At 44.5% G+C, this 25,155-nt stretch overlaps 1 protein-coding gene across 1 annotated transcript in view; it reads left to right on the top strand.

Annotated features, from left to right (window-relative positions):
* The window catches only part of cfap46 (cilia and flagella associated protein 46), a gene marked incomplete at both ends in the record, with an annotated part of 99,201 nt that overhangs the window by 51,137 nt on the left and 22,909 nt on the right, over positions 1-25,155 (top strand). Inside the window, 23 exons of the mRNA XM_080782158.1 lie at positions 272-458; positions 1,736-1,892; positions 2,905-3,119; positions 5,098-5,235; positions 5,569-5,742; positions 6,806-6,954; positions 7,560-7,658; positions 7,747-7,807; positions 9,438-9,590; positions 10,663-10,872; positions 11,728-11,834; positions 12,371-12,556; positions 13,835-13,985; positions 17,123-17,320; positions 17,848-17,976; positions 18,062-18,157; positions 18,407-18,513; positions 18,859-19,013; positions 21,098-21,270; positions 22,459-22,566; positions 23,172-23,360; positions 24,124-24,306; positions 24,972-25,069. Of these exons, the coding sequence (XP_080638284.1) occupies positions 272-458; positions 1,736-1,892; positions 2,905-3,119; positions 5,098-5,235; positions 5,569-5,742; positions 6,806-6,954; positions 7,560-7,658; positions 7,747-7,807; positions 9,438-9,590; positions 10,663-10,872; positions 11,728-11,834; positions 12,371-12,556; positions 13,835-13,985; positions 17,123-17,320; positions 17,848-17,976; positions 18,062-18,157; positions 18,407-18,513; positions 18,859-19,013; positions 21,098-21,270; positions 22,459-22,566; positions 23,172-23,360; positions 24,124-24,306; positions 24,972-25,069 (3,423 nt within the window). The remainder of the gene's footprint in view (positions 1-271; positions 459-1,735; positions 1,893-2,904; positions 3,120-5,097; positions 5,236-5,568; positions 5,743-6,805; positions 6,955-7,559; positions 7,659-7,746; positions 7,808-9,437; positions 9,591-10,662; positions 10,873-11,727; positions 11,835-12,370; positions 12,557-13,834; positions 13,986-17,122; positions 17,321-17,847; positions 17,977-18,061; positions 18,158-18,406; positions 18,514-18,858; positions 19,014-21,097; positions 21,271-22,458; positions 22,567-23,171; positions 23,361-24,123; positions 24,307-24,971; positions 25,070-25,155) is intronic.

The following is a 25,155-nucleotide window of genomic DNA, read 5'->3' as shown; positions in this document are numbered from 1 at the left end:
GAGGGCCTCTAAATTTGATGAACGATTGATGTTTTGAAGTACGACAAAATGGTAACTCAAAATCATCATTCTCTTTGCCTTGTGGGGTATAGGAGGAGTGAATGTCGAATGAATATTATCTGTATACATTTCATTGCACGCTCAGTTTTTTAAATACATAATCAATATTTACTCGCTCTTCATGGGGTGTGAAGATGGGATATATCATCATGACATTGATTATATCATGCCATGGCGGCCCACCACATGGCTGCATGTGTGTATCCTCCAGGCTACTGGATAAACACCGCGTGTTGACGCGCGCCAGGCTCGGCCAGAGCGTGTCGACGGACATGCAGAGGTTCAGGGACGGAGGAGGAGAGTTCTACTGCTCTGACATGTGGCGCCGGGTGGCTCTGTGTGCCCGGGACCCGAGCCAACAGCTGACCTGCTATCAGAACGCCATCACATCTCTGGTGGTATGAGAGCGACAGTAATACAATAAATAAATCATTAAAAATAGGGAGGGGGAAATTAAGTTTTCAATTCATTATTAAGTCATCAAGGGTCCTATTTTCGCCAGTGCTATATACCCCTTGCAGGCTTGCACAACAGGGGGGCACAACAGGCAGAGGCTACAACTATATGGGGGTCCTTGGAATGGAAACGTTGGGAAACTGTTTTGGTTCAACTGAAAAATTGGCCATTCCCATTTACCATAGAGATTCACAAACATATTTGTATCAATTAGAATCAAGCCACCCAGGATCGTGGTGAAACATGACCTTTGATTCTGTGAAAAAAACGAAAACCGCTAAACAAAGGGTATTTATTAAATGTAGTATATCATACTACATAATTAAATATTTTTTTCTTCTTCACATAATCAAAAGTGATGAATCACCAGGATCCTAGCTTAAAATAATTTATATAAATATTTGTTTTGGAAACTAGTGGAACTAGTGAAACCAGAAAACCATGGCCACTGCAGTGCATGCCCCATTAGTCTGCTATAGTATTCGTCATCACTACAGTCACTATGGTGACGAGATGCTGTAGATCAGTAGTTTTCAACCATTTTCATGTCAAGGACCATTATTTATCCTGCATTTGAGTCACTGACCACCATTTGATGACATTTAGCCTCTCAGACCCAAGACTGTTCTTAGAATAGTTTGTTTTCATTGAAGAAGATGTCCACGATCAGGGGGGGTGGTTGCCAGTTTGACTTTGAACCCGCAGGCTTCCCCAGAGTTAGTGTTGAAGTGTCCTTGAGCAAGACTCTGAACCCCTAATTGCTCCCTATGTGCAGGTTGGTGCCTTGCATGGTTCCCTCTGTCATCAGTGTGTGAATGGGTGAATGTAATGCACAAGTTATGTGCTGTCACTGGAAGAATTTTCAGATGAGGCCAATTACAATTATTTGGGGGTCCTTGCCCTGAAAATGTTTGAGAACGAATGACATAGAAACATGGGTTTTTCAGAAAACTATCAGGTTTTAGAATTTGAATTTGTAGAATCGTCCTCAGGTCTAAATGGGTTAAGTTTAGTTGGGGACCACCTGGACCACTGGTTGAAAACCCCCTGCTGTAGATCAAGCATGCATCCTGTCCTCATGGCATTATATGGGCATTTTGGAAGAGGATGTTAAGAAGTCTACATCGCCATCTTGTGGAGCCAACATGTCATTACATAATTTGTGTTTTATGTTGAACTGCAATAGATAATGTTCTATAAAATGTCCTATTTTTTTCAGAGTGTTGAGGGTCAGTGGCAGAAGGTGGACTTTCTGCTGGAGTTTGGAGAGTGGCTTTACAGCCAAAACTTCCCTATAGCCGATACCCAGAACCAGGTCCAGTGGGCCATAGACATCCTTCTACACATGGACACAGCACAGGCAGAGGGAGAAAATGGTTAGTTGCTAAATACAAAAAAGAAAATCACATCCGTGTGAAGTGAGGGGCTTTCTTATCGTCATACATCCTCCCATTCCGGCCAATGAGAATTTGCGTCCTGACATCTTCAATGTTTGGGTTTACGCAATGTTTGGGTTTACACAAACACTCAAAATGTTCCATTCATTGTCAATGGAATTTAATGTTTGTGTTAGGACAAAGTTTGTGTTTACACACACTACAAGCTGGACATAGGAGCGGCTGGCGCCCCTCAAAACGTGCAGTCCAGTCATATATTTGTTGCAGGACAGGAGAGAAAGAGATGATTTTAAGTCCTCTGAATTGTAGTGATTTGTAGTGTGCTACAAAATGTCTGTGTGCTACAGAAATACAATTTTCACCATTCTCATAGCCTGAAGGAGAGGTGAAACGGAATGATGTGATTTGAGCTAAGGGTCAATTCACATCTCTGTAGTGTTATCTCTGTGGGCTATTATGTATTCTTTTCTCGGATGGAATTTTTACACTCCGTGAAATTCTAAACCCGGTAAAATGCTGCTCAATGGAAAGTCAACTCCCAAAGGATGACTGAAAACAACCATACAGAACAACAAACACCACAGGCTTCTGAAAAGCACTGCTGCGGGTTGCATCTTTGCATCCGTTTTAAGATGCCTACTGTGTACAACTTAAACCTTTAACCCATTTAGGACTGAGCCTAAGGCCAGATTCTACAAAATTGTCTTCTAAAATCATGAAAGTTTTATGAAAGTTCTATGTCGGTGGACCCACAGAATGATATGTATTTGGCCGCTGACCCCCATCTCAAATATGTTGTTCCAAGGCAAAGAAGCAAAGATATGAGTTAAAAAACGTTTGCTGTGAAAGAATATATATACAAATATTTGCACCAACATTTTCACGACTTTTACAAATGTAACATTGCAATAAGATTGAAAAACGTCACACCAGCGAGTAAACGAATGAACGGTGGCATTTAAAATTAAATTCATCATTGTGTGTATTGTAGAGGCCCAGTCTAACGATAGAGATGTGACCCCAGTGAAGAGCGAGTGGCCGGTGGGAATGCAGACAGGCTCCGTGTTGTTCAGACTGAAGGAGGTGAGGCGTCTGGACAGCCTGGTGAGAGCATACACCTTGCTCGCTGTCATGGAGGACAGGACCTCATCCCAGTACCAGCTTCACCTGCTCCGAGCCTATAGCTTTGTCCTGCGGATATGGAAGGTAAGAGTGGCACCACCCGAAACACAATCGCCACTTAAGAAAACATTTGTGCCCATACCCGAGGAGCGACTTGGACACTCATGCATGAAGGAAGCATATTGAGTTCAAGTCCGTTGCTCTCCCCAGGTTGGCGGAGGGTGTGTAGAGCCCAGGATCACATTAAAGTGATCGTGACATTATTTTTAACATAATTTTAACAACATTAAAAGTCTTGGCCATGGTCCTTCAAACGTGTCTAAAAAGTTTGAACAGAAATCTCCACTCCAGTATTTCTTGCCAGGAGTTTTTGTGTGTATGTAATATGCATCCTGAGAAGGCAAAGGCATTCTCGTTTTATAACTATTTGTTTATAGTTTATATAAAATGTTATTTATAATAAGACTATCACTGCATGTACGGTATGTACTGAGGGGATGGACAACAACATGTATTCTCTGCTGCAAAAGGAGAGGAGACTGGAGCAACACGGACATTTAGAGCCTTTTATTAAGGTGCTGAGTATACAAAACGACTAACGTTTCGACCTTGCGGTCTAGACCGCAAGGTCGAAGCGTAAAAGGCTCTAAATGTCCGTGTTGCTCCAGTCTCCTCTCCTTTTGCAACTTTGATGTCCCTGCACCTGTGAAGCACCGGATCAGCCGTTTTAGGCTTGAGGCGCGTTGGTAGACTCCCTTTGTAACATGTATTCTCTATTCAACGTCATCGTACGAGCAACAGTTGGTAAACAAATAAGGCACGTTCGGAAATACCGCATCGGAGCGCACTCGCCTATTAGTTTGCATTGCACAGTGCCAGTGGGCTCAGTACGCTATTTCCGAACACGCCTATGAAACTCCTGCAATATCTCACCCCACGACCACGTCGACATAAACTTGTGTAATGTCATCGATATCATACTCAAACTCAATGACTATAGCCTATCATTATTCGCCATACTTTTAACGTGGATTATATCACACGAGCGTTGGCTGCGTTGCTATTCCACTGTATCGCATTACAAGAACAATAATGAGCACATGCAATCTACAACAGCTGGTGCACGCCACGAATCAAAGATTAATAATAGTCAAACACACAGCTAATGCGGGTAGTGGCAGTGATTGACTGTAAATTAAAAGTAGGCTACCATGAAGCACTTCGGGGTGCTGCAGGCGATTGATTTTTTATTGTGAGTCCACTCAAATAGTACTGCACAACAATTTAACACAAATCATTGCAGTATAAATACTTATAGTTGGGATTGGGACACGAATGCTTGGTATTGCTCCTGGGTTCATAAAAAGTTTGGTTGCAAATCCACTCTGAACTTGTCCGAGATTTGAAAAACTTTCTGGGGTGAAATGATGTGCGCACAAGAGTCGCTTCTTTGACAACTTGGTTGGAACGTTACCGTCAAAAATAAAATGCATCCACCTAGAGCGTGAATCTTCATCTAGGCCAGTTGGTGGAAAGTGCAAGGACTTGTGTTGATTGACACAGCCGACAACGGAGCAGATTGCTTTTTCTCTAGAAGCCATTATTATTATTATTATTATACTGAAACAAAGTCGCGGTCAGAATGAGGAAGAAGAGAGGAGAGAATCAGGTGGAGGAGAGGAGAGGGGCGGGAAGAGAGGAGGGGGGCGGGTAGTAGAATTGGCAGGCAGGGAGCAGAGGAGAGGGGGCGCGGTTTAGCGTTACATTACGTAGGCCTCCGCCGTCCAAGCCACGAGTCATATTTGCATAATTATTCACAAAAGTCCAGACAGCGGAGAATACACTGAATGTTCAAATTTGTTTTTTTTTTGGTGAAATTGATGTCAAGAAAAGCCAAAGAACACAAAATATCTACAAAAATGTGTTTTAAATGTCACAATCCCTTTAAATAATTGACACAGGGGTGAAAAATGGCTTACAAAATTGTGGGATAAAAAAACATTTTAATGCATTCAGTAAATTAAGAAAATAAAATGCTGTGAGCTCTCGTGTCTCTGCACAGGGGTCTATGGCAGTGGTGCATGAGGCGCTCAACGAGACGGCAAATCATTTGCCAGCTCAGAAGCCCCCGTCCTCTGCCTCCAAGAAAGACAAGAGCACAGACAGAGGCAAGGGCAAGAAAGATAAAGACATTCAGCCGGTAAGGATGTGGAATCACTGTTTCCAATACACGATCAATAACAAACTATATATTTCATCCTGCCGTTTTCATTTAGTTAAACGTCATTTTTTAACATGAAATGTTTCTTGTTCTTGCCTTCACATAAATGAATGGTAGTGCTTGTAGTTTTTTAGATTTCCCTTTTCTAGACGTTGATTCATCTCGTGTCTGTGTCAAAATGAACCCTTCATGTACCTCCTCAATGTTACAGCTGGCTGTTAAGAAGTGATTTGCCCTTGTATAATACAGTTTCACTGCAAAAGTCAATACTAATAAACAGATGTTATTTCCTGCTATCATACGCTTGGCCAGCCTCCTCCCCCCACCACCACCACCGATGAGAAACCCAAACGGCAGTTCCAGGAGGAGGCGCTCCCTAGCAGCCCACAGGAGTGGGTCCGCTACGCCTGCCCTGATGTGGCCCGGCAGAGCTTCAGATCCAACCGCAGCCCCCACTGTATCAACACACACAGTATCACCGATAAGGCAAGCACACACACACACACACACACCATTACCCTCGTTACCCTTGCTGTGATCGCAGTCATTCCCTGTGGTAAGGTGTTGTGTTTGGCCCAATTATCCAGGCAGCTTGGCGACCATCCCAGGGTTGAAAGCTCGCCAGCTGGCAACACAGACCCTGGTGTTGACGTTCATTGTGTGTGTGTTTTAAACCAAAAGGGAAGGTGGACTTTTATTGATCTGGGTGCATTGAATCACACCGACGGAAGAGGCTGTTGCGGAAATTACACATTATTCTGTTAAATGACTAAATAATCAGTGAGTTGCAATTATTTTGTCATGTATTTTTCACATTTCAACTGTTCATTTCAAGGACCCCCAGGCCACTGACATCTAACTCAGAGTGTATAAATGTGTACACTCTCAGAGTTACGGACCTGTAAGGGTTCATTTGGTTGCCAACTATGAATTGTTTTGCTGGGGAAACCCTAGAACCACCTAAAGTACTCCTGGGGGTCCCCGGACAGTGCGGACACCACTCTGAGAACCACTTGACACCAATTAACACATTGATACTGAAGAAGTTCTTTGGAATGTAACGATATTATAGCACTTCCAGTGATGTAAATAGGTTTTCAGTGTAATGGGTCCCGGGACCCAGGGGTGGTCCTAGGGACTTCTTATGAGTCCCACTTCAACGACATTAGGAGTCATATTCTTGTCATTTTTACAAACTGCAGCATATGGTTGTAGAAAATGTATCTGAACAACTTTAATATTTGCAAAGTATTATGTGAAAAACAGTGCAAAGTATATAATATATACTTGTACTGTTATGGTCCATTCCCCGGGGAGTTCTGTGTATTCCTCTGACAGACTCACAGACGTCATACTTTTTAACATGGATTCTGTTAACAGTACTTTACGGAGTACAGTAGTGCGTCCCAGGACACCCAGAGGGTGACATGATTGCGTCCTTTCTCAATGTTGTGCATCTAAGGATGCAGGATACAGGGTATTCAGGGTATTTGCAACACAGCACTTCAACAAAAGTTAGTAACATGTTTCTTTCCACATCTGCTGGCAGACTCGGTGCCTGTTCTACCTTGATCTGCTGGCCAAGGAGCTGCACTCGTTCTCCCTCGGCCACCTGACTCTGCCCATATTGCACCTCGCTGAGGTCATCGCCCATGACCTTTTAGACAGGAGGAGTCTCTCTGACCTCTACCGGCTGAGGTAAAAGCACTCAATTGTTTTACTCAAGTAAAAGTACCAATACTGCAATTTAGAACTACTTTTACAAGTGAAAGTACGGAATTGAAAATGCACTTGAGTAAAAGCACAAAAGTATCGGCATCAAAATTCAGATGGGGGTCGGCGGCCAGTTTCATATAATTTTTGAGGTCCTTGACATGAAATGTTTTGAGAACCACTGATATAGAAACATTGTTTTTTTGTAGAATGTCATGCTTGTAGAATCTGGTCTCAATGTGCTAGTTTAGCCAGACATCATTTTAGTGCCGTGCCAGTCCAAGAAAGTAATCTGGCTCAAGTCAAGTGGCAGAAAAGGAAAAACAATCTAGTCAGTGGTGGCATTTCTTTACCCAATCACAACACAGAGAGCGATACACTGTCGTACCTACATGGGAATCAGAGGGCAGCTATAGGAAGAAAAAAATAAACCCTATAGCCAGCCAAGTGGCTGTGTGCTATTCTAAACTAAAGCATCCGTTGAGTTTGACTGCATGCACTTGATGCCATGGCAATCCTAGATATAATTTACTGTGACTAAATCATAACTGTACTTACTTTTGTGTGTTCTGGTTTACTCCCCTTTTCAGAATTGTAAGAATCTGTTGTCAGTTGGGTCTAGAGACCTCTTCACCGTACCATGGAAAGCTTGTGAATCTGAGCAGCATCCGAGAACAAGAGCAAATGAGGTTTGTCTGTGAAGGGAATATGGACTCATTCTTTACACTTTGTGCTGCTTTAATGAGCAATGTAATTACATGATATCCATGATTCCAGGTGCCGCAAATCCATGGCTCTTCAGCGAGCGAGGAGGGGCGTGGACACCGCTGTCAATGAGGTTAGTCATCCATCCATCTTCTACCACTTATCCGTAGTCGGGTCGCAGGGGCAACAGCTCCACCAGAGAGCTCCAGATTTCCCTCTCCAGAGCAACATTAGTAACTTCCTCCTCGGTTTCCGATGCGTTCCAAGGCCAGTGAGTCGAAGTAAGCCCTCCAACTGTGCCTTGGTCTGCCCGGGGGTCTCCTCCCAGTGGGACATGCATTGAAGACCTCCCTAGGGAGACGCTCGAGAGGCATCCTAACCAGATGCCCCAACCACTTAAGCTGTCTCCTTTCCAGGTGAAGAAGCAGCGACTCTACTCGTGACTGAACTTCTCACCCCATCTCTAAGGGAGATGCCAGCCACCCCCTCAGTCAGCTTCAGAGAAAATGTAGTATACAGTATGACCATACCATTGAGTCACAGTAAACCGTAATTGGCATTACTGCCAAGCATTTCCCAAAGCTTGGTTTCCATTCACTTCATTACTGGCAGAGACTTTGAAAGTCCTGCAGAAAATATTTATTTAGTTCATGACTCATTAATGGTTGACTCAAATGAAAGTTTGAATTTAAAAAGAAAAAGGCAAAATCTTGCAATTGATCAAAACGATAAATGAAATGGCAGTATGCTTTGGAAAAGGGTAAGCGGTTATATATGGCAATTAAACGGTAACAGTGAATCATTGTCAGTGGGACAGACATGCCAGACCACTGGTACGGTCCTTTACGGTAGTAATTGCTTTCCGCGCTACCACATGTCCCCTATCCCGCATGTGATTAACGAGACACATCAAACGTAATGGAACATAATGGAACAAATTCAAAGCACTTTCTTTTCTTTTTTTTTTGCTCGACTCAGTGAAAGACCCTGGCCTGTAAGGACCTGGGTCTGGACAGAACAGCTGTTGATAACGGCTCTGCACTGCAGCAGCCATTCAACATCAGCCCCTCAGCAGCAGCATAGCACGTTGCTATCCTGGCAACACACAGTAAAATCCTCAGTGTTCATTTATCAATTTACACTCGGTGTATCACCATAATGATAATGTACAATTAAAGTTAAATTAATCACTGAAGTTGTTACTGTTCATACTGTATCCCCCCTAGCTACTGTAGTGGTATCACGTTGCAACGTCATGTCTAGCTTGCCCAGTAACGGAGAGTAAGAGGCATCATTCTGGTACCTTGGTGACCGGCTCAACGAGTTTTAATAGTTTTCACTGTCCTTGATTAAATCTAACTCGTATAGAGTTTTGGTTTAGATTGTGAATTATTTGTTTTGTATTGCATTGTTACAAGCTTAGGATGCGTGTGTAGCGATGCGTGTGAAAGCTTGTAAATCTGCTATTTTCGACTGAACGTCCGTCATACCCAGCATATTAGGGACTATAGTGGTCAAGTGGTTTAAAATACTCCAGTTGAACAGGTTAAGGATTACAGGTTGTTGCATCCTGCGGCTCCCCGATTACTTCTGACAGTACACCACTGCCACACTATCCTTGTATCTAGATTTGAATTAAATCGAATTTGTCTAAAGCTTTGAACAATTCATGGTGTTTTCACAGCAGTGGCTGTTGGTCGTGGTGGTGTTTATTTTGTTACTGTGTTTTCATTTGAACTGCAACAACCCTATTGTTTTCACAGCAGGAGGTGGACCACCTCGGTGGGCCCTCTGGCCGTCAGAATGCTGAGGTGTGTGCTCATGACATCTGGCTGGGCAAGGCTGAGGTGTGTCTCAGCATGGGGCTCTATCAGCATGCCAGGCAGCTACTGGCCGAGGCCCGTCTGGTGGCTACGGTGAGTAGGATCAGCAGGAGACCGGTGGTGGTGGGGGGGAAAGTACACACATTGTTGAGTATACTCACATCCTATGTCCAGCTTTTGAAGGGTTTCTGTAAACACAAACATTGTTTTGCTACCGTTTCCTATGAGCATTTTGTGCACAAACATTGATGACAAAGGTGAGGATTGTGATTGGCCAGTATGAGATGATGTGTGATGATGATGTATGATAAGAGCGTCCCTCACTTCACACAGGTTAAAAGTATCAATAAGTCAGTAAGTAAAAGTCTGGAATTCAAAATGTACTTGAGTAAAAGTACAAAAGTACAGGCATCAAATTGTACTTTAAACAGTAAAAGTACTGATTTATGCAGAATGTCCCATTTCAAGTTTTGAAATGTATACAAATCTTGTGTATGTATCAAAAAATCATGAGTGGTGCAACTCCCCTCTCTCCCCCCTCCTCTCTCCCCCCCTCCTCTCTCTCTCTCTCTCTCTCTCTCTCTCTCTCTCTCTCTCTCATTAGCAGCATACCCCTCTCTCTGTTTCTGGCACTCATTATTATTATTATTAATAAGTCACATACTCGTGTCGTTCCAATTTCACGCATGCGCACACCACTCGTGCTCATACACACAGGTACATGGACATTGCTGGTTGTAGGAGTGGTTGCACCACTCAAAAAAAATAGCACATCTACAAGCTCACAATGCGTCACACATCAAGTCAAGGCTTTTATTGGGAAGGTATTATTCTTCCGGCACCGAGTGCCGTGCTACAAGCTTGTAGATCTGCTATTTGTTAAAGATAATGAAAATGTAGTGCAAATCTTTGAATAGATTATTTCCACGCGGATGTTTTTAACGCAAAATCTTTGCTTCTGGGGGGGGTCCCTGGAACAACATATTTTCAGAAGTTTTGGGTGGATTAAATAACAATCGCGAGACATGTTAAATAGCTGATCTTTACTTCCTGACTCGGCGGTTTCCGGCCCAAAACGGCTTTCAATTTAAGAGCCTTACTCAGTGAGAGTAATGCATGGCGGTCAGTGAGTTAATCCCCGCCATCCATCTATCCATCCATTCAGGAGCTGGGGGATCAGGTGGCTGTGGCGAGGACCCTGCTCAGCCTGGCCCAGCTGGCGTGTGCGGAGCAGAACCACGCTCAGGCTCTGGTGCTGCTGGAGAAGGCCCAGGAGCTCGACGGGGACGAGGACTTCTGGTACGGCCTCACTCTCACCACGGTCCAAGCCAACGTGGGCAGCCAGAGAGGCCAGGAGGAGGGTTCTCACAGCAAGGTCTGTGTGACCATCAAGTTTACTGTGTTATGCTATGCGTTTAATGCTCTTGTTCATTGTCTCAGTGTTTGATTTTGACAGCAATACTTTTGGTTTTAGTCTCGCCCCTTTACCAACTTTGCCCCAGGCATACAGCCGGTGGAACTGCACGGCCTGGTATTCCTAAAGTAACCTAAGTGAATTATGCTTAAACGGCTTAACCTCAGTAAAACTATGCCTAAGCCTAACCCTATACCTAAACTTAACCCCAGTAAAACTATGACTAACCCTAAACTTATTTCTAACCTTATTCTCAGTAAAACAAAATAAAGAATTAAAGAACAGTCGGACTGAGTGGTCGGCGTGATGTTGGCACAAAAAATTGAGGGGAGATGGTTTAGGGGCGACCGTACCTGATACCCTCTTGAATAGTTTTCATTTAGTTTATAGTCACATTTTAGTCACCTGGAATGTTTTAGATTTTAGACTAAATCTACAGTTGATTTAGTCTACTAAAATATATTTTGGCGGGCCTTGATGCCGTCGTAATGACTACTTTTACACTTTTACATAGCAGATCTATAAGCATTAAGCTATCTGTCTCCTGTTTTCAGCATGCATCCAAGTGTAAAATGACTTATACTGGATCTCTTGTCCACTAGTCCCATTTTAGTCTAGTTTTTATTTGTTGACAATTGTCAATATATTTACTAGTCTTAGTTTTAGTCATCATAGCTTAGTTTTCATTTAGTTTCCATAAGGTAGTCGCCGAAAGAAATTCAACACTGTCTGCAACCGCATACAAGACTCAATGTACTGTGTTTGCTATGCGTTTAATGCTACCGTTCATTGTCTTCATTGTCGTTTCCCTTTCAGATCGATGGGATCATAAAACAGGGCTGCACAACTCTGAATTCAGTTGTGGAGCTGCGGCCGAACCGAGCTGCAGCTATCGGATTCCTAATCGTGTCGCTAGAAACTAGGTAGAGTACGGTTCAATGTCCCTTCTCTCTCTCACTCACTCACTCACTCATGTATTAAGAAGTTAACAAAGTTTGATCTTCACTGTAAGGAGCATCTATGCACGGTGTGTGGTACGTTGGAGAAAAGGTATGTTGTAAAGTGCAGATATTATGTTTAACCTGAAGTGATGGTGAGGCCATGCACAACCACATAAGGTGCATGACCAATTATCTGCCTGCATGTGTAGACCAGGACCCCCCATTTGAAAAGATATGCCAGGGACCCCCATAACAGAAGAATTGTATGGCTCTAGCAGTGATTCTCAATCATTTTAATTTCAACGACCCCAGTTTGACATGCATTAGTCTACGGGCCCCCATTAAATGGCATTTATTTCTATCTCTTGAACCCCAATTTATATAGTGAAATGAATGTTGACTGGTTCCATTTGTACACTGTGTGTTAACAGACCCATTTGGTTTATATCTATCATAGATGGGTTATGGCAATGACTAAGCCAGGCCACTAGATGTCAGCGCTGTGCTATGTCTTCCAGAGGTGCTGTGGAACAGTTGCGTGTAGCAGGTGGTCTTGCTGAAGCAGGCAAGGCCCTCTCTACCCAGACGGTTCAGAGGCTCATGTCAACATGTGACACTCTCACCCAGTGTGCCCAAGGCTTTATTAAACTGGGCTACAGGAAGCAGGCAGCGGAGGCACATCAGGAGCATGCACACGCACTGAGGTCAGTGAGTTGTATACACTGTTAGAATCCTTGGGTATTCAAATGTAACCAAATGGACCCCGGCGAGATTTGTCAAGCTAACATTGTGTGCCCTGAATCACTTTGCAAGACTAGGGCTGTCGCTTTTTCAAATGGTTGAGATTCCATTTTAGAACAAAGATCTCCTATGCATGTTCAAACAAACAAATCCAAGAAATACCATGAATTAAAAAAATATATTAAAAAAATAGCGGATCTGCATGTTGTGTAGATCTGCTATTTTCACTTGTTTGGGTCCCGGGCAAAAGTCTAATCTCTCTTTTGGTTCTCTACCTGAAAAATTGGGAACCACTGCTGTAGATATTGGACTCTGTTAAAGACCTAAATTGTAAAATTTAATGCACTCAATTCCAACCAGGTTCAGGGAGCATTTACAAATAATTTCGAGACAGGTGTATGAAATTAGCTATCAGGCTGACAACCTGGATGACACCATCCTTATTCAGCCACCCCATTTCATATTTTAAAAATTAGAGGTGCTCCAATCGATCGGCTGCCGATTTTCATTTCAAATGATTCGATCGGTGATCTGCAATTTACCCGATTTGGAGAAACCAATCTTTTATACCATTTAAGTGGTATAAAAGTCAATACCTGACTTTGTGACAGGCCCAAACATTCTCCCCTTCCTCCCCACACACAGGAACAGTTTTCACGTGCGTTTTCACGTAATAATAATTTTGGATATATATTCAAATTTTCCCCTTACGCACAAGATCGGTATCGGTCGTGATCGGTCCCTAAAAAACCTGATCGGAAAAAGATTTGAGTATACCAAGGTTTCACTCATGCCTGCCATGTAGTTCACCCTTTCAGTTAAATTAACACTTATGGACAGGGCATCTCATCACTCACTTAAGCCATTTTGGGCAGGAACCCCTTTTGGTGTTTTAAGCATTATATTATACTTTAGCTATTGAAAAATAATAGCATTTTTAAAAAATCGTGAAAATGTGGCGCAAATCATATTCTTTCAGAGCGAACGTTTTTAGCTCAAATCTTTGCTTCTGGGAGGGTCCCTCAAACAATATATTTTCAGATGGGGGTCGGCGGCCAATTTCACATATTTTTGGGGGTCCTTGACATAAAAACCACTGACATAGAAACATGAGGTTTTTGAGACATTTTGTAGAATCGTCCTCTGGTCTAAATTCATACTTTCTTTTGCTCTTCTCATTCACTTTGTCTCTGTCAGCCTCCTATAGTCTCCTTACCGACCCTTCATGTGTTGCTCCTCAGAATCCTGGCCAAGCACAGTGCCAACACGGAGAGGAAACGGCGCCACCTGTTGGATGCCTTCTACCAAATGCAGCTTGCCGTCTCCGAACAGGAACACGTGGCGCTTAACGGCCAGAATCTTCTACCTGCTCCTGCTAGTTCACGGCCAGAGGTAAACACCAAAACACATGCTCCTCCCAAGACCTGGCAACCACGGGGACTTCATTTTATACTTTGTATCAAGAAGATGGCAAGAATTCAAGCTCAATGGGGGCACGGTGGCACAGTTGGTAGTGCTGTCGCCTCACAGCTAGAAGGTCCTGGGTTCGATTCCCGCTGGGGGCGTGTTCCCTCCTCCATCAGTGCCCATACCCGATGCGGGGTTGGTGAAAGGGCCTTTCTGTGTGGAGTTTGCATGTTCTCCCCGTGTCCCCTAGGGTAGGTACCCTCACAAAAAACATACCTCCCCTGGCCAGCCGGGGCGTCTGATGGAGGGGAAAGGAACTGGTCGGAATAACGTGTTCCTTCCACTCGCTACGTCCAGCCGGGGAAATGCCCCCCTGTCAGGTGAAAAGAAGCAGCTTGGACTCCTCATGCATATAAGTAAGCATGAGGTCAGTCCGCTGCCCTCCCCAGGTTGGCAGAGGAAGGGTAGCGCCCAGGATTACATTAGATAATTGACACTGGGTGAAAAATGGGTTGCAAAATCGTGGGATAAAAATTATAAAAAAATGTAAAAAGAATTCAAGCTTAATGCAGTTTGTAGATTGGCTGTTTTTTGGAGGGAAATTTGTGTGTGTGTGTGTGTGTGTGTGTGTGTGTGTGTGTGTGCGCGCGTCCATGTGCGTGTCAATGAAGTGATTCAGGTCAGATTTTAACTGGGGGGGGGGGTAACTGAGAAGGACTATAGCCTTATTTTTGTGGGATACACGCGCACACACACCTAGGCCCACTTATACTTTCCATTCAGAACTGCACATACTTTGCACTGTTCATGTGGATATGTAATTTTAATATCCATGTGCTTTCATAATAATTATGATGTTACAAATGTTATGACAGAGAAGAGACAGAAATATTCATTCACATATTGAACATAGACAGCTCAAGGGCCCTCTGGTAGCTCACAAAAAAGGCCAATTTTATACCCATTCTGTCATTTCAACCGATATGCACTGCTCCAGTGACATTTTCTATAGGTGTTGATCGACAATTACCGGTTCCAAAAAGTGTTACAAGTGGGGAAATCAACAGCAACCATTCCATTCCTCATACACTCTTCTTTTCATTAGAGAGGAAATCACATTTGCTTCGTAAAGGGCATGCAGATGGCAACATGTTGTGATCCTATTTAAAGGGAAAGGAGATTTGTCAGTGAAAAAAGAAAAGACCATGTATATAGCTAGCTGCCTGTCAGAAATGACAGCCTTGAACTTACGGTATGCCTCAGCCCCTCAATGCAAAGCGGCCAGCATAATAGTTAAGTCCTATTATCGAATACCGGCACTTACGTTGAATTTAAAGTATGCTTTCTTTCTTCTGGAGGACATGTCAGACTCGGAACATGTCAATAAATGAGCAGCCATTTCTGAGTGGATACCGAGGCCATCTGGGAATCAGGTCTCCACTGTTTGGACCCTTGGTTCGCCAGTCTACAGTACGTGTTGGCGTGGCCCTGAGCCATAATAGTAATTTGGTCACTTTTGTGGTATTTTTCACTGTACTGTAAGTACAGTGAGGAGCAGTGGGGCTATGAGGCAGCACCTTGGAGAACAGTTGGGAGGCATGCACACTTTGACACAGAAGGAAAAGACTGCTGAAGCAGACAACCCGCAAGTGTGTGTGTGTGTGTGTGTGTGTGTGTGTGTGTGTGTGTGTGTGTGTGTGTGTGGCTGCGGCTGCAAGTATAAGTATGTGCTTGTGTGTGTGCCATGCATGTATAATATTTTGGACAGCCCCAGGCGTGAAGCCATGGTTTAATAATGTCCATGAAGCATTAGCTTGCCAGCAACAGATGGGTGAGATAACCAGATTCTCCTTCCTCATTGACCAAGTTGCACAGTAGATCCAAGAACTGTTGTGCCAGAAATCGCCTGGTGCTAGTGGCCATTTTGGATTGTAACATTAATCTAATCATGAGCAATTCACAGTTGATTGAAAAACTACCAGCTGTGTGAATCCATGTGGAATCTTGTTAGTAACTCAGAGTGCAGGATGCATCTTTCCGTAAGGAAGCATCATGTATTGATTGTCTAGATTTTTATAGTTACAATGTGCTTCATAAGACAATCCAATAAGAAATGTGCAAAGCTTACAACGCATTGCAACACGATACCAATGGTCTGATTTTGAGGGCCAAACGGAGCAGAACAAGCATAGAGTATAGGGTTTAACCCATTTAGACTTGAGACAGATTTTTTTTTTTTAATCTTCTGAATCCATGTTTTTATGTCAGTGGTGCAGAGTGGCGGTGCGTCCATAGGGGGCACTGGTGCGCCGCACCACCATGCCCACACCCTGAATAAAACGTGAATAAGAATGACTGAGAAACGAAATCTACAGCCTGTAATTTATTTAAAAGTAAGTAAGTAGCCACTAACCAAAGGCAGTGATTCAAAGTTGTAATATGCTGCCACGTTAGTATTATGCCTCCATGAAATGTCAAATGTTATTTACGTTGTATGACGTTTCTGATTGGTTAGTGTGTGTCACGTGTTGGTGCGCGTCCATCTGTAGCCCTTGATTCTCAGCACTGAAGAGTAATGCATTGCGGTACACATGTCTTTCCTTTTTCATGTCAAGGACCCCCAGAATTATCTGTATTTGGCCGCTGACCCCCATCTGAAAATATGTTGTTTCAGAGGAAAAGATTTGCGCCACTTTTTCAAGATTTTTCTAAAATAGCGGATCTACACTCTGTGCCGCTCTTCACTCTTGCTTGAGTGAAGACAGGTCTTGAGCTGTGCTTGATTGAAGGGATAGCCCATTGAGATGTAGCATCTCTTTTTCAAGGGGGACAGATATATTTGAATGTTGTATTCATGTTTAATGTGTTTTATGTTATTGCTCTTACACTGTTTTATGTTTGTGTGCCAGAGCCCTGGTCTCACCCTGGCAGCCAGGCTCCTTACACTGTTTTGCTGCACTGTTTTCTGTTTGTGTGCCAGAGTCCTGGTCTCACCCTGGCAGCCAGGCTCCTTACACTGTTTTGCTGCACTGTTTTCTGTTTGTGTGCCAGAGTCCTGGTCTCACCCTGGCAGCCAGGCTCCTTACACTGTTTTGCTGCACTGTTTTCTGTTTGTGTGCCAGAGTCCTGGTCTCACGCTGGCTGCCAGGCGGAAGCTGCAGCTTCTGCGTCTGTCTCTGGCAGAGCTGTGCCTCGCCATGCTGGAGCTGCTGTGTGCCGAGCAGACCAGCCACGCCCTGGCGCGGAAACGGAAGTCCTCTGTCGAGATGGCACTGGAGGACTTTACTCGGTCCACACCTGACCCCGACTCCATAGAACAGGTTAAGACAGTTGACTGGAAATTTTAACCGTGATAGATTTTGTGTGTGTGTGTGTGTGTGTGTGTGTACTTGCTACATAGTGAGGACCGGAGGGAGTTTTTAAACAACAGCGTGAGGACATTTCTTTTGGATAGAATAGTAAAACGCAGCCGTTCGATTGATAGAATTGTAAAACGCAGAATCTGTCTTGCCAGAGTTTGGGATATGTTTTGCTATTAGAGTTCCACCAGCCCAGCACAGAGCACATCCTTCTCGTCGCTCATAGTTGGCCTCTGCCTAATATAGCTCTCCACCTCATCATCTTCCTCTTCCTCTTTGAAAACATTCTCCCACACATCAAATGCACAACGTGCACGCTTGGGAGCAGGCGCAGCAGCCGCTGGCTCTGTGTCATCATCATCACCACTCGCAATGCCCGCGGCATCCCCCTCCTACTCCTCCCCTTCAACAACCACCGCTGCTGCTGGCAAACCTGCCAAACGCAACTTCACAAACTCATGCACATTGTCCCTTTCATTCCTGTCCAGCATGCACAGCTGGTTGTAGTTGGGCCACAGAAAGGTTGCAGCCTTGTGGAGATGATGCAGTTTTATTTTCTTGTCCATCCACTCCGCATGGCGCTGACGCACAAAAGCCTGCTGTTCCGTGTCGACTGGGTTTGGCCGACAATGAGCCTTCAGCTCTGTTGACCACAGAGTGGGGTATTTGTCCCCCTCCAGCTTGCGCTGTGCGTCCCGAAAGGGCTCGAGGAAGTTCAAAAGAAAGGCCAGCATGTCGGGGGCAACCTTATCCACTCTCTCAGCCTCTCCACAAGCCTCCATCTTCTCGTGCAACTCTGTATATATGTCCTGGATAGAACGCAGTGACATATATACAGAACTGAACCTCGTGTCCACTGTCCACTGTCCATAATAAAAGTATAAGTATTAAAACCAGAGCATGGACAATTGGACATTACGCAAACTATATACAGTATGCTTTTATAAATGTATAGGTTACACATAATTATAACCGACATGACAAAAAGTATAATAGCCTAATTATAGTATCATAATCATATCCAGCAAAGTGTTATGTATTGTGTAGGCCAGGGGTAAACAAAGCTTGCCTCACAAGGGCTTTCACTGCAGTTATTGTTTCCGCTATGTCGGAGGCATGTTTCAGTGCGTCACCAACGTCCAGCCCATGCCTGAGTACTGTATTCCTGGCAGTCTAGTCTGACGTAGGGCTCTAGGGCCTTGACAATGTTCGAGCCCTGGTCACAGTGGTCCCGAACGATCTTGGACAGCGATAGCGGATCAAACCCAAATCTCGTCACCAGGATCTTAACGATCTCTCTGCTGATGTTTTCCCCCGTTTCTTGTCCTCCAGTGGAAAATCATTGTGGCCAGATTCTTCCCGACTAAACTAAAATCTTCCGCCACATAATGGCATGTAATGACCATGTAGTGTAGTTTTCTGAAATCATCAGTCCACATTGTGTCTGTTTTTTACGTGGTTCTTTAATTGTGCTATTAAGGCCCTCCTTTTCTCCTCAGCCATGGCCTTGATGTGCTTTTGAATGGTGTTGGGGCAGGGGATAACGGAGCTTGCAGGCACTTTTCTGTGGGTAGCCCCGACGTTGATGAGCTCTTGGGCCAATTCGACAAAGCCTTCCACAATAAAAAACGGCCTGATGTCCTTTGCGCAGAATGTAACACATTTTGTTAATTTTGTTTGTCACTGCCTGCTGGCTGCTTGACTCGCAGAGTGACAGTTTCAGCACTCTTAACGACAAATGACTGCAATGATGACTGCTGCCCCTGGCGCTGGTGCCCCTGGGAAAACCTTGTCAACATGACGACCCAATGTCGATGTCCCGGTCCTCTTGCTATCATATGATAGTACTGCCTTGCATTTAGCACACTGTACATACTCTGCGGGTTACCTTCTGCGTCCAAGACCAATTTGAAGGTTTTCCAATCACACTGGATTCACCTGTTTCGATGTAGTTTTTTATCACATCCATCTTCTTTATCGTACTTCTTCACGCTCTTTAGTTTTTTAGACTGACCTGTTGTTAACCTATAGCTGACACGTCCACGGCCATCGCATACCCTGCCGTCTGATTTATGGCCCTGTTTGGAACCGAAGGTGTTGGATCGTGATGCATTGTGGACTTCAGAGGGCTTGTAGATCGAATGGCTATTTGTTGCCCAACACCAGCCTGCAATTAAGTATGATTCAGCCTGCCAGCCCAGGGCCCCAGGCCATCGGCAGGCAGCGCGCACGCCTGTCTGTCTGTGTCTCTATCTCACACGCCTGTCTGTCTGTGCAAGTGCAGGCACTCTCTCTCTCTCACACAAACTGCACTTCACTCCTCACATAGTAAAAATGAATCGCCAAGATTCAGCAGCGCAACCCTCTTCATGATAAATAAATACACAACATTACACAAACAAAATAATTGTTATTTTTATAATAATGGAGAGAAAAAAATCACGGAAAATCACAGAGCCCGAGGCTCGGATCGGGTTCTGGCAGAAAATGAGAACTCTATGCTACTACGGGTTCACTCTACTTCAAATAACTTTGACATTTCAAAGCGTTGCTGGGTGTCATATAACAGACACCTGGTTCGGAATGTCTCAATGGAAGAGTAGTGAGAGCACCTGGAGATATGCTAATTATATTGTATTAACACAATATGTGCCCTTTCATTCTTTCAAAATAGCCACATGGTGTGCCCACTTGTAGACCCACATTCTGACATTTTGAAATGTCAAATGAGACGTCCACAGACGATGAGGTAGTTCCTAGGACGTCTTGGGCATATATTGTGTTAAAGGACAATTCCATGCTAGAAGACTTTCTTACCTTTCTTTGTAGTTGTTACAGCCCCACCAAAGAGGTCCAGGTGTTTTTTTGTGCAAAAACTCCTTATTGGCTATTTCCCCTACCATAAGCCCTCAATGAATTTAATGGGGCTATGGGGTGCTAATTCACTTATTTCCATCGAAATAAGTATAGTAAAGTGTGCCGCTTGGGATATTATTTACATTATGAAGAGAGGATATATACAAAAATATAATGATTTTGAGCGATGGAAATAAGCGAATTAGCACAACACCCCATAGCCCTATTCAATTCCCATTCAATTTAGGGCTTATGGTAGGGGAAATAGCCAATAAGGACACCTGGACGTCTTTGATCCAACTACAAATAAAGGTAAGAAAGCCTTCTAGAATGAAATTCTCCTTTAACATGCTCTACCATTAGTTAAAATAATGTTGTATGCATTCAAATACATATACAAAAAACACATATATATTCCAGATTGTAACTTAGGGTCACATCTGTGACCCTAACTGAGATGTCCCTCTCACAGTGGTCTCACAGTGGTGCATTTGCAACGTGCAGACGGGAGGGCAACAACTAAATTGGAGTACTCATTCCATGTTTCTCTACAGGTCTTTAATAATGCAGCTACTTATACAATATGACATAATCTGTTGATGTTTTGACATTAGGGGGAACTTGCTTCTGATTCTGAAATAAGATTCTCTTCCGTCAAGAGCTTAACATCAATCTGTGTTCCTTTGAATTCGGAGATGTTTATAGTTTAGCTTTTCCCAATATTGGTGTGTCCACGTGCTTGCTTGCATGTGGAATGCTGCAGCTTTCCCTTCGAAAGAAAACCTAGTCTGTTTCTCAAACAGTTGCACATGTAGGATATCTCTGTAGTTTTCAATCCATTATCCTCATTTAACCCACGTGTCCAGGAATGGGCGTGTGTAGGCAAGACGTTGGGGCAGGTGACCATGGGACAGCTGGCTGCGACTTGCTTTCCATCCCCGGACAGTGTGGAGACCAGAGCACGTTGCCTGGCCCTGAAGGGGAAGTGCCAGAGGCTGCAGGCTGCCCTGAAGGACCCCATCCTCCCCTCTGCACTATGGGACAGACACAGCCAGGTATGAAACACAACACTATGGGACAGACACAGCCATGTATGAAACACAACACTATGGGACAGACACAGCCAGGTATGAAACACAACACTATGGGACAGACACAGCCAGGTATGAAACACAACACTATGGGACAGACACAGCCAGGTATGAAACACAACACTATGAGACAGACGCAGCCAGGTATGAAACACAACACTATGGGACAGACACAGCCAGGTATGAAACACAACACTATGGGACAGACACAGCCAGGTATGAAACACAACACTATGGGACAGACACAGCCAGGTATGAAACACAACACTATGGGACAGACACAGCCAGGTATGAAACACAACATAACACTATGGGACAGACACAGCCAGGTATGAAACACAACACTCTGGGACAGACACAGCCAGGTATGAAACAACATAACACTATGGGACAGACACAGCCAGGTAATAGGTATGGAACAACACAACATAACACTATGGGACAGACACAGCCAGGTATGAAACACAACACTATGGGACAGACACAGCCAGGTATGAAACAACACAACATAACACTATGGGACAGACACAGCCAGGTATGAAACAACACAACATAACACTCTGGGACAGACACAGCCAGGTATGGAACAACACAACATAACACTATGGGACAGACACAGCCAGGTATGAAACAACACAACATAAATAACACTATGGGACAGACACAGCCAGGTATGAAACAACATAACACTATGGAACAGACACAGCCAGGTATGAAACAACACAACATACAGTAACACTCTGGGACAGACGACAGACACGACATGACACCCTGTCACAAGGTTAAAAAATAAACATCCCTGGGGAGATTGGTCTGGCACTCCTCAGTTTGAATTACATTTCGCTCATCCCAGAGTGAGACTATTTTGTTGTGGCGTTGGAATGTGTTTGTAACCGCCCCTTGGAAATGAATCCTCCATAACAAAGTCCCAGACTAGTGATATTAGTCTGTCCATACATACAATATACACACGGATGCATGCAACCTGGAAGGAAAGACAATAATGGTCGGTGGGCCTTAAAGTGATTAGAGCGATGACTTCAGTTTATTTCATGTAAAAGCAAGGAGGTCTCTACAGCCTGTGATCATGATGGGGATTGCAAACTAATCATGATCATTATTCTGTGATGTTGGACCTGAACATTTTTGCAGGAGAAAGCCTGGTCCGAGGCTAAAGCCGCTCCCTCAGAGAGAGAGGACGCAGGCAGACAGAAAGGCACGGAGTCGAGCAGTGCAGAGGACAAGGATGCAGAGCTGCAGGTACCTTTATATAAACTGACTGGGGCTTAACCCTCCTGACTGAGGCCTAATTCAATGTCTTCATAAAGAGGCTCACTTCATACCGTATCTCCCGCCACAAAGGGTCACCCTTGAAGTTCAAGGTCTTTATTAATGTCCCAGAAGGGCAATTAGGTTTACAGCACCTAATTGCCCTTCTGGGATATTAATATAGGTCTGGTATAGGTCTCACCTTGAGGGCCCGGGGTTATTTAATCCATTAAATCAGAGCGCCCAGCGATTTATAGCAGCGGAGCACATTTAGCGACGGACCGGATGTTATCCCGGATGTGGCTGAAGTAGCTAGATGTAGCCAAAACACTCTCGAGGCGATCGGCAACAACGGGAGGTATGATTAATTCTAACGCGACTAGTGACGGCACCACGGTGGGCCGTCTAACACATAATCAGCCTGTGGAGTGATGCGATCGGTTTTGATATCAATAATCTCCGTCCTATAAATCAATCTCCGTTTAGGGCATTGCACGTAATTAGTTAATAGGACGGAGACCTCCGTCTGGGGCCCTTAAACTGTGTGTTTGTGCGTGCGTGCTTGCGTGTGTTTAAATGTCCCTTTTATTGCACAGAGGAGGCGCCGATACGAAGCCCAGCAGTTGTTGGCCCAAGCCAGTGAGACGCTGGCCCAAGCCGTCAATCTGTGTCTCCAGCAAAAGCTGCTCTCGCTGCCCACCCTGGCTGATGCTTCCCGAGACATGCTGGAGTGTCATGGCCAGCTTAGCCCTGTGGTGGCCGGCCAATACCTAGCCCTGCTGCAGGTACGACTAGTCCCCCGAGTCTGGAATCGTCTCTGCACGTTTCTGTTAAAAACCCATTTTGGGGCGGGAACCCCCTTTTGGTGTTTTAAGCATTGTTATACTTTCAGATCTACAAGCTCATAGCGCGGCACCGAGTGCCACGCTACGAGCTTGTAGGTCTGCTATTTTTGAGAAAATCTTGAAAGCGAACGTTTTTAACTCAAATCTTTGCTTCTGGGGGGGGGGGGGGGGTTCCTGGAACAACATATTTTCAGATGGGGGTCCGTGGCCAAATACAGATAATTCTGGGGGTCCTTGACATGAAATAGGTTGAGCACCACTGACATAGAAACATGGGTTTTTCAGAAAACTGTCTTGATTTAGAAGGCATTTGTAGAATCGTCCTCAGATCTAAATGGGTTAAAGATTATGTAATATACGCTTTATTCCTGATGGGGAAATTAGGTCATTACATGAGTGAGGAATAGCTTATGTTGGTAATGTGCGATAGCAGGGATAAATATTTTAGCTTTACAGATTGCAAACTCTTTCTTCCTATATTGCAGTCGCGCAGAGCGTGCGTGCATGTGTGCACGCCCACCGCTCCCTCTCGTACATCTACAAATTGCCAGCCGCCCTGGCTCACGTCATAATATTATTCTTTTGAGATATCATCACCTAATTCCCCTGACATGAAAACCGCCACCCACCCCACCCCCCCACCCCTAAAAAGAATGTCCTCCATTTATCCTCTCTCTCTCTGGTCTCCCCCGTTAACCTCCAGAGCTGCCGCAGTGCCGCGGTGGCAGCCGAGGTCCTGAGCGGTGCCTGCAGCGCAGACACCGGCGCCTCCCGGCTCTCTGCTCTGATCAGCCTGCGCAGGAGGAGACGCTGTCAGGAGGAGGAGGAGAGTCCCTGCAGCAACATGCTGGAAGGAGTGGAGGAGGCCCTGAGCAGCCTGAGCAAGGTGCACGCACGCACGCACACACATACACATACGCACACATACGCACACACACACACACACACCCCATGCGGGAGGGAGTGGAGGAGGCCCTCAGCCTGACCAAGGTGCACGCACGCACGCCCGCACACCACTACCACCTCTCTCTGCACATGATTTATAGCTACCGGCTGTACAAAGTTCACTAGAAAGTAACCTCTGGAATTGGTCCTTTTGTGGTCTTTTGTTGAGTGTCATTAGTGCAGTAAGTAGATTCTGGTGTCAAAAGGCCAAACGTTCCCTTTGCTTTTCTTTCCTGCTATAATAGAAAATGACTTTTAGAGTCTTGGTTCAAGACAAGGTGATACTCCATTGTAAGTGTGTCTCTGAATGGTTAAAAAAAGAATAATAATTAAATTGTGGACAGACTTCTTGTTCACACGGATTCGGAAATCAGACCTTCCCCGTGTCTGACCTTCATCAGCGTGATATATATACAATATATACCTTGTTACCCAGGCTTCTGTTTGAAGCTTGCAAGGTCACATTTATTCAATGCCGTTTTTCTCCCCTTTTCACTCTATACAGAACTACATAGACCAAGATTAAATTAACTTGCTTGCAATAACATGTGCTTATACACTCACAGGCATATCCTTCATATTCCGTATTGACTTTCTGTTGTGCAGGCTTATGGCCATATCACTATTAATCCCAACCACCTGAGCATCCTTGGAGAGCTGCCATCCAACCTGCGGATTCTGCTCCTTCAGCACACCGAGGATGGGTACAGTGCAGTGTTGATTTCATCGACTAATACTTTTTTTTCACTGACGAAAACTAAAAGGGGGACTAAATTAATACTAAGCTATG

The sequence above is a fragment of the Protomyctophum bolini genome, assembly GCF_963924005.1.
Source record: "Protomyctophum bolini genome assembly, chromosome: 14".
NCBI classification, from domain to species: domain Eukaryota; kingdom Metazoa; phylum Chordata; class Actinopteri; order Myctophiformes; family Myctophidae; genus Protomyctophum; species Protomyctophum bolini.
This window is presented reverse-complemented; position numbering and strand designations above follow the sequence as displayed.